This window comes from Mchenga conophoros, linkage group LG3 (genome assembly GCF_057382185.1).
Source record: "Mchenga conophoros isolate Kocher_MC1m ecotype Shallow Benthic linkage group LG3, M_conophoros_male_GT1.1, whole genome shotgun sequence".
In the NCBI taxonomy this organism is placed as follows: Eukaryota; Metazoa; Chordata; class Actinopteri; order Cichliformes; family Cichlidae; genus Mchenga; species Mchenga conophoros.
This window is the reverse complement of record NC_140528.1, coordinates 35,039,073-35,053,539: the sequence shown is the minus strand read 5'-3', so window position 1 is coordinate 35,053,539 and position 14,467 is coordinate 35,039,073. Positions and strand designations below refer to the sequence as shown.

The window sequence follows — 14,467 nt, the reverse complement described above, 5'->3', positions numbered from 1 at the left end:
CGTGGGGGACTTGTTGATTTGAATAGACTGTGCAGACTGTCCCTCCTTCCTCTGCACCTTTGTTTTTGAGTAGCTGCCTGTGAGATGTTTAGATTATTAGTGTTTTAATAGTGTTATTTGAATACATGAGTTATTTGTTGTGTTTGTTTCAATCACCCCCATTGTGAGTTGTTTCACTAATGGTGTTCAGTTGTGGTAATAAACCTTCTATTTTCTTTTTTTATCTAACCCTCCTGCCTCTGGACTCATTTATGTTACATCCCGTGTCGCCTAGCAGAGCCGGGTTATAACAATACTAATAAAATAAAAATAAACAAAATAGATATTCCCTTTAGAAAATGTTTGTTGTTTTCTTTTAGAATCACTCATCTTAGCAGTAGGATTTACATGAAAAGAGAAACAAATTAAGTTTGAGTGAAAATGTACATTTTTTGCACTCTCTGGTCAACTGACTCAGTGAATCAAATGACTCAAAATACCTGATTCACTTTGGTGAGTGACTCATTAAAACTCGATTCAGTAAAAAAAATCAAATTTACCATCACTAACAGAAACAAATGTATTGTTGCACTTTGACATGGCTCTGGAGAGTTAGCACAGCAATCCCTACAACCACCATTACAACCATCTTACTCACAGACTGACACATTAAAGCTGTCCCCATTTCAAATTGCTGACTTTGAGGAATAGGATCTCTGGATGTCTCTGGACAGCTAACAAGAGCAGGCTAAACAACAACACCTGGTTTAAAGTTAACATTATCCCAGCTTAACACTCTCCCTTTGACACTTTGTCAATGAACTCACATACTGTTAGAAAGTAATGAAACTGTTTGTCAGAGTCCAGCACCGTTACATCCACTTCAAAGAGAGTTGAAAAAATATGAGCCTTCATCAGATTAGAAAAACTCCGGTGTGGATCCAGATCTGGTCCCCACAGTAGTAGAAAAACACCAGTGGGCTGGATATCTATTCTAGGACTGTGCAGTCGAATTGGGGTAAGAATATAGATCCCACATGACTGTAGTCTACTCACACCTAGTGGTGAAACATTTCACATCCTGTCAGTTTTTTGTTGTTTTTTGACTGTTGGCTATTTTCCAGCCAGAAGACATTCGTATCAGACTCTCCCTTAAATAGTTTGGAGAGAAAAGAAAAAGCAGAAAAGAAAAAATACAAATCTGCAATGAGAAATAATTTTTTTGGTTGCTAACATCCCGTGATATATCAAAGCACTGAACTCACACACTAAAACACAATATCTCTACACACAGTGATAGAAAAAATATTAACGCAATGTAAATTTAAGACGATGTATTTCTGCTTTATTCTTTATTTTTCACAGGTTTAGTTTTTGGTCCAGTCCCAATGTGCAGCATAAGATCATTAATCAGTAAACCCTCACTGACTTAAATGACATCACCTAGCCAAGAGAGATTAAAAACATTAGATTCACACTGTATCCCATAACAACCATGTGTTTCTACACCTGTTTGGACCAGATCCACATCAGCCCAGAGATTTTCCCTATCTGTAGAAGGGAAAGTATTTACTGTTTGCATCGTCAGTGTGGTTAATGCAAATGTCATTATAATCAGGCTTAAAATGTCAGAAAAGTGGTGCTATGTGTGTTTTATTCTTTGATTTGAATTTTATTAAATCTTGCACATTCCAGTTATATTTAAATAAATAACATCATTTGCAAGGCATTTGATGACATCCAATGTAATATGTGTTTTAGATATGTAAATTTACACATACATGTCATTTTAATCATGAAAAATATAAAAATTTCCCTAAATAATGATTTCCTTAATTAGTTACTTGCAACAGGGTTTTCTGTGTCTCCCAACATAACCTTAAGAGTATGGCAACAATATCAGGTTATGGACTAACTCTCCAAGTCCAGGTTGGGTCGTGCAGGCAGACTCCATCCTTTTGGGGTGGTGCTCTGCATTTCCCGCTCACAGTCAGTCCACCTGTAACTCATCAGCCTCACCAACAACAGTCTTTGCAAGATTATCTGCCATCATAGTGCGATAAGTAGGCTAAGCCAAGTTTCCTTGTATTACCTTTTATGCTATAACCTTTCTCTTCCTCTGCTTCCACTCACCTGTTTCTAGTGATGGGCAAGGCAAGACTTTGTGAAATGCTGAAAAATTCGAAGCATTTGTGCCAGAATCGTATTGAGGTTGAAACAACCTGAAACCATCTCCACAGTGATGCCTGCTGGACACTTTGGCATCGCCACATCTTGATGATGCTGTTCTGTGAAACAGTGACACAGACGAACCTGCAAAATTCAGAACTAATCTATTTATTATACTAGACTGTTAATAACTGTGATCATCACAGGTTTTATAGAAATCCTCAAACAAGGAAATAAAAATAATCAGACTGCTAAAGCCAGGAAGATGTAATTGTAGTGATCAGTGTGCTTCAGCAAACTTCCCCCTCTGTTAGCATTGGTGTTGCTTACAATAAATCAAATTATGAAGTCAAACATACAGAGGAAAGACTACTGTGTTTACTGCAACACAGATTTATAGATGTTTTTGGCCTCAGGCAAGGGAGTCACATGTTTCTGTAAAAGTCACTACAAGACACTGATTTCATGGTTCTATAGACTCTGATCTGTAACTAAGATTCCCCGGTAAACACTTTTACATCACAATTCATCTCACAGTAACTGAGTAAAAGCATTCAGACAAAATCATCTCAGCTTATTACAATAAACTCATGAACATTAAAAAAAACAAACAGAAATACAACATTCCCACTCAAATAGTAATAAAAGAAAACTGTGGAGCATTTTACAACAATCACTTATTCAGATCTTCAGATAAATGACACCCTGATGATCCGAGGGTTGCAAGGAGGATGTTCTGCTTTGACCCTGAATAACTGATGAGATGCTGAAACAGTAACGACTCTCATGCAGCTGTTTGTGATCTATAATTATGTTAACATCAGGGCTGGGAGCTATTCTCGTTTGGATTTAGTTATAGCTTCAGTTTATGTTCTGCTCATTTCCAGAGAAGCTTTGATTGTTTTATTTTTTCATTATGGATTTGGAACAATTATACATTTGCTACTTATATTTATTTATTTTATTTTCTTCATGATCAAGGATCTTAAGGAACCGCCTGTCTGATCTGAACACGTTCCAGGCTTTCGCAAGAAGAAATGATCAAGTGATCAATTAAATGATCATTAGGCAAAAACTGTCACAAACATGGATTTACAAACTAATTGCATAATATGGTCCACTGATTTCTTGTGAACTTCTGTTTGCTTGATGTTTATGAGTGGCTTTCTTACATGTTTGCTTGGTTACATTTTCTTCCTCTTACTCTCTCCCACACCACACCTTGACCCACACATCAAAGTGTGAGTGTGCTGATGTTTAGGACCAATATACAGCACTGTCACTGAGGAGACATTACAAGTGTAAGTTTATCAGAAACATCAAGTCCCAAAGCAGAATTGTTAGCTTCTCTGAAACCTTCACGCCTTTCCATTAATCTGAGAGAAAGCTTCAAAAAGAAATAAAAACAACCTTATTAATGTTTTAATATGCAATCAAATCCAGGTGTTTGCCTGGAGTGGAGTTTCACTCTTCCTGAACCAAGTTCCGTGGAAGCGGAGCGGAAAAGCCGGTGTCACGGCTGGGGAGGCGAGCCGTGTGGTGTGGAGGAAGGAGGACCCAAGATGCAAGCAGTGGATGAAAATACTAGTGAAGTTTATTTACAAGGTGTAGTGGCAAACAAGCAGTGGGGCATGACAAAATAACTGAAGACACCTAAACTGGGAGAACTAAAAAAACAGACCTGGGAGCATACAACAAAGGGATGAGAGGCAGAGAGGCAGAGGAAAAGCAGCACACCAAGGAACGCAGACTGACACGGAGAAACACAGACGAAACTAAGCACACTCACGTAAGACACAGACCTTCACAATAAAACAGGAAACTCAGACACAGGGAACCAGACAAGACGCTGAACTGAACAGACAGATTCACAAACAGACGGGGTGACACCATAGACAGACAGAGATACAGACGCAGACTCAGAGGCAGACCGAAGAGAACTCAAACAATAATAATCATCATAATAATAAACTAGAAAATGATAATAATAAACTTAAAGCGCTGGGTCACCGACCCAGGACCATGACAGCTGTGGCCACAGCTGGATGAGGGAGCCCCTGGTGTAGGTGAGCCTTGGGGTGATGTCGAAGTGTCGGAAACAACAAAATCAAAAAATGAGGAAAAAAGGAAAAGAATACAACAACAAAAAGAGCATTAAAGCTAGTAAAAGAACACAAAACTGCTCCGCTGACTGGCCGGTCGACCACATGACCCGGGACCCGCATGTCAGTAATAATACCTGTGTGAACACATTTTGAAAACTAGTCATTTGCATGCGTTTTTTCTCTGTTTTTCTCATGTTGTGTGTTCCAAGAACCACATTTGAGCTTATTTGCTTATGAATATTTTCACCTCTGTTGTCTCTTCCTCAGAAACTGGTCTGAGCTTAGATTTTCATTTGATTTGCATGTTGGTGAAGTAAAATCACCTTTGTGTAACCTGGCTTATTGTTATTTAAGCCTTTAAGCACATTATTTACAGGATTTATGTTTGATAGAAACAGGTCACTTGAACAAATATACCACCACATTCAGTTGTGGCAGTCGCACCACATCCAGAAGTAGATGTTGGTTTATTTTTAATCTTTAAGTCAATGAAATGCATACATTTGTTGGTCAATATCTCAGAAACATGAAATAATTAAAAATACTTGTCAACATGTCATATATAGAAATTGTAATTTTGAAAATCATCTGTTATATTTCTTTATTCGCTATATCTCTTAGATATCTCTAAGGAGCTTGGAAAGAAAAGTTTCTGTACTTCTTTGAGCTTGTTGAAGAAGTTTTCGGCTCCCATCCAAGAAGCTTTGCTTCAGTGGAGAGATCCTACAGACAAAAACATTGATGTGCCATAGGCTCCCTAGTGTCAGCCATCGTAGCTAAACTTTACATGGAGAAAGTGGAAAGTAAGGGTTTTGGCTCTTGGTCAGGTTTAGAGGTGTGGATGATTTTGGTAACCTTGTCTGAGGCATTTCATTTACAAAATGTATGTTTCCATAGGTAAAGCGCTATACAAATGCAGGCCATTTTTTTTGTATGGTCACATAACCAAAAATACCATGATATTTGGTTTTGGCCCTGACCACACTTCCAAAATTACATGTTGGTTTATTTGTCAGGAAAAGTCTTAAATCATCAAGTTTTATCTAAATAAAGGGGGGTTGGTTTAGGGCCCGGATGGCTTGGGGATAGAAGCTCCTCTTGAGTCTCTCTGTCCTTGCCAGAACAGTTCGTTGCCAGGATGGGACGGGTCCTTCAGTATCCTTTGACTGTAGGTCAATATATCATAGAAAGTTAAATACTGGCTCACTTACACAGGATATCAAAGCTGACATATACAGTATTCCACACAAGCTTAAAACATAGACAAATAAAGTACGCAGTTCTCTTTCACTAAATTATTTTTACTTCCCCTCACACACTAACTCATCTTCACTGTATGTTACCATGCTTTCTATTGAAATTCACTTCCTTCGGGTGTCCTCATTTGATAGTGAAATATATGAAGGGATCAAACACAGACTTCTTTAAAAGTCAGTTTCACTCACCACTTGACAAGAGAGGCTGTCGGGTAAGTTACTCCTCATTTATCTTTCAATTAATGAGACTTAAACATTTTAAAATATGAACACGATCATGTTTTTGGTTTCTGATTTTTTTAAAGACATGATAGAGTTGAATAAATATTGCAAATAATTATTTTAGAGATGTGCACTAAACTATAAACTAAATAACATATTATACTATGGATTATAATTATGATACAGTAATAATCATGATGACTCTATTCATTACAGAGAAGCCAAGAATGGAAAAAGCCTGTTTATTGATCATCCTGCTGCTCTCAGGTCAGTAATTGTAATATCTTGAAATTGAAACCGTAGCCTATAAATATACTGGAAGAGACATTTGGGTCATCCGTTTACATGAACAGGCATTTATTTCATATCACAATAACTACATTTATTTTAAATGCAAGGGTTTTTTGTACAATATTTATATTTTGATGAAGCGAAAAACGTGTTATAGTTTCTATGATCATATATCAAACTAAATAGTTGTTCATGTTTTGAATGCTATAGCACAGTTATAATTCTTTTTCCTCCTTCTACTTCTTTTTCTCCTCATTTTCATTTTTACTGTCATCAATCACAATACAGTCCTAGTGTCGGTTAGCCCGGATAGGAGAGTTGTGTCAGGATTGGCACCTGGCATCAAGTCTTTGTCAGATCAAATTGTAGATAAGAAGGAAATTTTAATACCAAATTTGGATGTGAGAAGAGGAATTAATTTTGCTTTCAATTGGCTCATTAAGCTTAATCATGTTCCCCAATAAAGCAGCTTGGCTCATAAGAGCTTTCTGTACCGTTCAGTGTGTGCTGTAGTGATGGTAGATTTGATTCCTTTTACTAAATCCAGTTTGAATGAGTCACTCAGCAAAATAAATCTGTTTTTTTGAATCATCTGAGTCACTGAATCAGTTGCCCAGAGAGTGCAAAAACTGTACATTTTCACTCAAGCTTCATTTGTTTCTCTTTTCATGTAAATGCTACTGCTAAGACGATTGATTGAAAAAGAAAACTATTATATAGAGCAAAAAAGAGCAAGAAAATTAAGATTTGTAAAGGGAACATTTATTTTTTTTCTGTAGAATATCAATGAAATTGTTTGTTTTAATAGTTTTGGAACTGAGTTCATATATTTTTTCCTTTTGTCTACTTATAATCTTTGCAAAAAAAACCAAAGTGTAGACTGAATGTAATATTGCATCAGTCAGACTATTAGATTTTATCTCAGGTGAAGGAGCGACTCTCCACGGTAACGCGCTCAGCAGCTGAGAACCGGGAGCGAGGGGTGAGTGAGTTGTATGCAGCACGAGCGTCCACTGTGCTGTGAGCCAGGGGCCACTAATGCACCTTAATATTGGTTGTAAACCAAGAAGAAGAAGATGAATAAGATGAGCCAGGCGGGAGGGGTTGGGAGTGTCCGTTGTGGCCCACCATATCCTAGAATTCATAGCGCGGCTCAGGCAATTCCAGTTTTCAACAATGGCGGCCGCTACTAAGTTTTTAATATTACTCTTATTAATCTTTCTGGATCACAAAATAAACTTTTAACATATTTTCAGGCGAGAGTATCACATATTTGTAAAAGTGCTCCGACGTTTTCAGAGATGTCTGTTATCCACCTGCTCTATAGCTAGCCGAGAGCTCGAGGGTGATTAAAGCTGAAGAGAAAGGCACAACTCCTGTACGCATGCTGCGTTACCGAGTTACCAAACCGTGATTTTGTTTTTGAGAGTGTCTCATGGCAATAACGTAAGCACATGCAACGTTAATGGTAACAGACATGCAGCTCAACAATGGATAATATCGAGTGCAGGAGAGAGTATGAGCGTGCAGCATTTAAAGCGTGGAAGTACTGACCTTACTTTGAGGTTGATTCCGTAAAAAGTGACAAAAACATTAGCGACTGCTGTTCACTGCGTGGGAAGAAAACTTCTTTTTACAGCGAAAAAAACCCCTAAACTTCCAAGCAAGCACCGAGTACTCTGCCACGGGAATGGGAAATTCACAGAGAAACCCCGGAATCCCAGACGCTGACATGACAGCTGTGGCACCGGTCAAACCTCCAACTGCCCCACTTCAGTTAAACGGGTGAAAATAGGTTTAAGAGAGACAGGATTTAGTGCCACTGAGTCTTTGATTTTATTTTATTTTCTGCTGTGTTTTACTTGCATCTATTTGAAAGAGTGAGTGTAAACACAAAAATCTTTATTTTATATGCTGGAATGTGCAGAAAATAGGTTTAAATGTTCAACAAATTTCTTCAAGTCAAAGACTGTTGCATATAATTACATTTTTGCTAGAACCAATGTGTATGAAGTTAAAAGATTAAAACAAATGAAACAATTCTTTAAAAGAGACATTTCCATTTGATTCAGTTTTATATGATTATGTTCAGCACCTCCACTGAGGCTACAAACAATATCACTCTAAACTTTAATAATAATTTATGTACTCAGCTTGAACAATGTTAAGTGAAATATTAGGAAATAGAATTAATAATATGGTTGTATTTTTTTTCTTTCTTTAAAAATATGTTCAAAATGTAACCATGAATTATAAGTTCTTGCCTCCTTTATGTCTTTGAATGTGATGAGTGTGATAAGCGCTACTGATGGATACACCATAGTAAGTTTGATATTTGAAGGCTCAGAGTAATGTGAAAATACAAACTTCCTCAAATGTGTTAAACCAAAAGTAATGAGCCCTATGTTGGAAATGTTAGGAGTAAAAGTACAGATATCTTTTTATTGTACAGAAGCAAGGTAATTGGTTTATATTTCAAATTTTTATGTTTGTGAATTTGCCTTTTTCTGTGATTTGTTTAGAAACCCAGTTTCACCAAAAAAAATTATTTCTCTCAGGAGGACTTTCCACTCTTCCTCCCCACTCCAGAGAATACCACTTTGTGAACCAGACAGTGACCTGGACTGTAGCTCAAAATTATTGCAGAGCAAATTTCACTGACTTGGCCACCATCTACAACAGCAACATCAACCAACTCTTTGTCGCAATGGCAAACAAAATTAATGATTGGGCTTGGATAGGACTCTATGATGATCGTTACAGCTGGAAGTGGTCCATGGAGGCAAAACTTTTTTATGTTGGCAGTACACATGAATTTTTGATCTGGGCTAACGGCCAACCAGACTCTGTAAATGCAAAGGAATACTGTGTGGCTCTTCAGGGACAAACACAGATTAATGATAGACCCTGTGGAGATTCTTACCCTTTCCTGTGTTACAATGGTAGGAAAAAAGATTTCTTGCTCTTGATATCCCTACAATTTTATGAGATTCATAATGTGTGTTTGAAAATTCATCCTTTTTATTCATTCACAGCCAAAAACACAAGTTACATCTTAGTGATGGAGAACCAAACCTGGTCAGCGGCTCAGTCGTACTGCAGGACATACCACACAGACCTGACCAGTATAAGAAGCAAAGAGGAGAAATCCAACATCATCCTCACTTTGAACGGATCAGGGGTTCAGTATGTGTGGATTGGTCTCTACAGGGATCCCTGGGCCTCCTGGTCTGACAACACAACCTCCACATTTACTAACTGGATGTCTGGTCAGCCTGATAACCTCAATTCGAATCAGTACTGTGGAGCATTTAATTTAATGTCAGGGAAATGGGCTGATGGCTCCTGTAACTACAAAAGCTATTTTTTCTGTTTCAGAGGTGAGGTCCAGAATGCAAACACTGTAAGATCCTGTCATCATGTAAAACACTAATGTTTGTGTTTTTATATGTGATTCATTTTTAGCAGTGACAAAGCAAACAGTGCTGAAAATGAAGCTTCAGTCAGAGGCAGACATGCACAGCACAGAGATCCAGCAGCAGGTTTCACAGCAGGTCAGCAGTTCAGTCACCAACACAAACTTGACACAAGTTCAAGTTTCTTTATTTGTCATATGCATAGTCATACAAGTATAACACACAGTGAAATGTAGCCTGACACGCTCCTCAACATGTGCAAAAATGGGGGGGGGGGGGGGGGGGGGGTAGAGGAAGAACATTATATATACATATATATATATATATATATATATATTAGGGGTGTAGGGGTATATTAGGGGTGCAACGATATTCGTATCGATATTGAACCGTTCGATACAGTGCTTTCGGTTCGGTACGCATATGTATCGAACAATACAAAATTTGTAATTTATTTTATCAATTTTCCTTTTGACGATGCTGTCTGTGTTGAGCGCTCAGTGAATCTGCGTTCGACTACTCTGCCTAGGCTGCACTGTCCAGCGCAGATCCACTGAGCGCTCAACACAGACAGCATCGTCAGAAGGAAGAGCGCAGGGCAAGCTAGCGAGACAGAAGTTAAGCTCGCCTTGCAACATGGACCTCCCCCACCCTCATTCAGATCTGGCGTTTGGAATTATTTATTTTGGTTTTCATGTGACGTATGACCCTGAAGGTAAGCGAGTCATGGACTAAAGTAAAACAGTATGTTGGATGTGCCATGCAATGCTCAATTACATGGGTGGGAGCTAGTGTGTTAGCGCAGTTAGCTCGTTAACGTGTTGGCTGTCTAGCCCCATGCATGGGGCGATCGGCGGTAGCTCGTTAACAGAGATTTGCCGTGTTGTGGCGTTGAGGTCATTTCAATGAGATTAACCTGAAAGCACTAGTGGGAACACAACGAATATGACTGCACATTTACGCCGACATCATCCTAGTGCAAAGACAAGTGGAAGCAGACAAAAACAAGCAAGCATGCTACTAACTTTAGCCGAGTCATTTAGACAGCTGTTAGCACATGATTCTCCTTATGCTGCTGAGAATATAGCCCAGAAGAAGCGGATAGTATAGCTTTTATTTTGGAAAGAGACATTTCTCTGTAATAAACTCTCTTTTCCAAAGATGAGTGATTCCTCAATCAGATACAGGGCTCGCAATATCGCTAGCCCGACGTCCCGGGGCTAGCGATTTTTTTCAGTCAGGCTACCCAAATCTATCTCTTCCCTGCCCGTCGGGCTATTGTAGGAAGGAAAAATATATGTCAATGCTTTTGCATTCTTTCAGAAATGTAGCTGGGTAATTATGTCATTGGCATCGGTGAGCCACTGTCAATATGTGACATATTGAAATCGCGTTTGAATTTGTTTTCACTTTGCAATCGTGTGAACTGTGTATAGAGAGCGACAGCACTGATCTGTGAGTGATGATAATTTGTGCACCAATTCCTCTGACATCGTCTTATTAATCGTTAGCTTACTATGCAAACATGACAAGTGAAATCTCCCGCAGCAAGCTTAAACATGTGAGAGGTTGATCGCACAGATAATCGCTGAGCTTATGTGAGTGTGTGTGTAAAAGCAGCAGGACATATATTTTAGTTCTGCTGAGCCAAATAAGACAGGTCAGGGTGAAGAAGTGACAGCCAAAGAAAAGCTTACCACAAAACGGAGAAGTTATGACAAATCAGACTATAAGGCAAAAAGAAAGTGCAGCTTTATGGTTTCATGGACAAAGGAATTTCTGTGGCTGCAATATGACGAGCTAAATAACCAGGGCTGCACATAAGTGGTCCGCAGGTGCGCATTCGCTGTCAAAATAAAAAACACGCACAAGGGTCAGGGTTAAATTTAAAAACTGTACTTTTGAGTTAAAATATATATTTATAATCTTAATAAATGACAAATTTTTTGTATCGAAAAAATATCGAACCGTGACACCAAAGTATCAAACCGAACCGAACTGTGAATTTTGTGTATCGTTGCACCCCTAATATATATATATATATATATATATATATATATATATATATATATATATATATATGAATATGTACATTGGGTGAATGTGCAGTAGTAGCAGCAACCAGGTGAATTCTGTACAATAATATGAATAGACATCTGACGATCTTACAGGATAGACAATATTGACATATTTACAATTAAAGGAATTTGAAATGTACATTGTGCCTTGGTTTAGAGTGTCTGGAAGAGAGTCCTGTCTCAGTCAGTTATAGATGATGTGAGAGGGCGGGTGTGTGTGTTTAGGGCCCGGATGGCTTGGCGATAGAAGCTCCTCTTGAGTCTCTCTGTCCTTGCCCGGATGATGCGGAACCTTCTACCAGATTGCAGAAGTTGGAACAGTTTGTTGCCAGGATGGGACGAGTCCTTCAGTATCTGCGCTGCTCTAGTCTGGCATCTCCTGGTGTAGGTGTCCTGAAGCGGGGGGAGAGCAATCCTGCAGCAGCGTTCTGCTGTACGGATCACTCTCTGGAGAGCTTTATGGTCCTTCACACAGCTCTTCCCAAACCACGATGTCATGTTCTGTGTGAGGATGCTCTCCACAGCGCCTGTATAGAAAATCCTGAGGATCTTTGGAGAGACCCTGAACTTCCTCAGTTGTCGTAGGTGATACAGGTGCTGCCTAGCCTTTTTGGTCTGGACCTGAATGTGGGCAGCCCATGTCAGGTCTGAGGAGATGTGGACACCAAGATACTTGAAGGACTGCACCCTCTCCACTGGAGCTCCATGGATGATAATGGGCTTGTAGTCTCTGTGCTGACCCCTTCTGAAGTCCACCACCAGCTCCTTGGTCTTGCTGACGTTCAGCTGGAGGTGGTTGTCCTGGCACCACGATGCCAGATTCTTCACTTCATCCATGTAGGCCGCCTCATCGTTGTTGGAGATGGCACCCAACACCACTGTGTCGTCAGCAAACTTCACAATGGTGTTGGAGCCATGGGTGGCCACACAGTCTGAAGTGTAGAGGGAGTAGAGCAGTGGCGAGAGGACACATCCCTGAGGTGCTCCTGTGTTGATGGTGATGCTGTTAGAGACGCATCTACCTACCCTCACCACCTGAGTTCTGCCAGTGAGGAAGTCCAACACCCATGCACACAGACGGCTGTTGAGTCCCAGATCCCTCAGCTTTGTGAACAGTCTGCAGGGCACTATTGTGTTAAACGCTGAACTGTAATCAACAAACAGCATTCGCACATAGTTACCCTGTTTCTTGTCCACGTGGCTGAGAGTGGTGTGCAGGACGTGGGCGATGGCATCCTCTGTGGATGTGTTGGATCGGTAGGCGAACTGCAGCGGATCTGTGGTGTCTGGGATGGAGGATGAGATGATGTTCTTCAGCAGCCTCTCAAACACCTTCATTACTACCGAGATCAGTGCAACTGGCCGGTAATCGTTCAGGGATGAGGGTTTGCTGTTCTTGGGCGCAGGGATGATGGTGGATCTTTTGAAGCATGTGGGGACCACAGACTTCGCCAGGGACTCGTTGAAGATGTAAGTGAACACACCTGCTAGCACAGCAGCGCAGCAGACGGCCGGTGATGCCATCTGGCCCCGCCACTTTCCTTGTGTTCACTCTCCTCAATGCCGCTCGGACGTCATGCTCCGCGATGCTGGTCACTGGTCTTTCGCTGATGATGTCACTGTCCTCGGTAGTCAGGCGGTAGATAGCATTAGCTGCCTGGCTAACCTCGAAACGGGCATAGAACGGATTCAGCTCGTTGGTGAATGCAGAGTCGGCGTTGATCGGCGCAGTGTCCCTGGCTTTGTAGTGCGTAGTCCGTGCCACATACTCCGTGTGTCGCCCTGGTGGAAGTGGGACTCTACACATTCCCGGTACCGCCGTTTGGCATCTCTCACCGCACGCCGTATGAGGCCGCTTTGTAGGCGCTCACATCACCAGTGGCGTTGACCCGCGTTGTAGGAGGCGGTCCTGGCGTTTACTGCAGTGTGGATCGATCTGTCCACCCACGGTTTCTGGTTTGGGAATGTGGTGACTCTCGCAGTGGGGATAATCTCCTGGCTAGCATATTGACGAAGCATACTGCTACTTCCGTAAACTCGTTGATGTCGACTGCGCATGCTCTGAACATGTCCCAGTCGACGTCGTTGAGTGCGTCCTGTAGCGTAGCTTCTGATTGGGCAGTCCACCGTTTTACCTCCCTCGTGGTCACGTCTTCCCTCCGCATGTTTTGTTTATACTGGGGAATGAGGAAGATGGCGTTGTGGTCAGACTTCCCAAAAGCCGGGTGTGAGACAGCTTTGTAGCCCTGCTTGTATGGCGTGTAGCAGTGATCCAAAATACGATCCCCTCTCATTGGACACAAAACATGCTGGTAGAAAGTTCAAACTATGCTTCATGTTTTTCATCATCTGCACATTTTGTCCAGCTGTCAGGCCTCATGCTGTCAGAAGGACTGACAGACTTCAGGATTCGTTGGAGGAAAGTCCAGAGTTACCGTGACGACCAGTTGAAGAAGCAGGATGTGGACGATGACTGCAAAACTGAAGACTGACTGGACTGAACCAGTCAGACTTCATGTGTGAAGTTAATAACATGCTGTGCTGAGCTGTTTTGTATATAAATCTGTTTCAGAGTGTAAAGTTCTACTAAAACCAATTTAGTTAGTTTAGGTTGTAGTTTGGCAGAAATTATTAGATCTGGCCAATAGTTTTGTGGTTAATCTTGACATTTTCATGAAAAGCTTGGATTCATCATTTTAGACACTGTCCTATGTAAGAAACCGCACAGGCGATTTGTGCAGGATGTTTAATAGGAACCATAGATCTGTTTCATTGAGAGTGGCCTCGGTTGGCTTAAAGTGTGGACAACAAAACATTGCACTGTTTATGTCCTGGTTCTGCTTTAAATGTTTGACAACCATTTCAATGGCAGCCGTAAATGGCACCACAGAAGTGCCAAGCCTTACTTGATTTTAATATGGATGATCCCTTTCAAGGGACTGTAGTTGCAG

At 40.6% G+C, this 14,467-nt stretch overlaps 1 protein-coding gene across 1 annotated transcript in view; it reads left to right on the top strand.

Annotated features, from left to right (window-relative positions):
• Positions 1-14,008, top strand: part of LOC146578354 (uncharacterized) — a 47,743-nt gene extending 33,735 nt beyond the window's left edge. The window contains exons 5-7 of the mRNA XM_085267806.1: positions 9,058-9,402; positions 9,488-9,576; positions 13,883-14,008. Of these exons, the coding sequence (XP_085123932.1) occupies positions 9,058-9,402; positions 9,488-9,576; positions 13,883-14,008 (560 nt within the window). The remainder of the gene's footprint in view (positions 1-9,057; positions 9,403-9,487; positions 9,577-13,882) is intronic.
• The last annotated feature ends 459 nt before the right edge of the window (positions 14,009-14,467 follow it).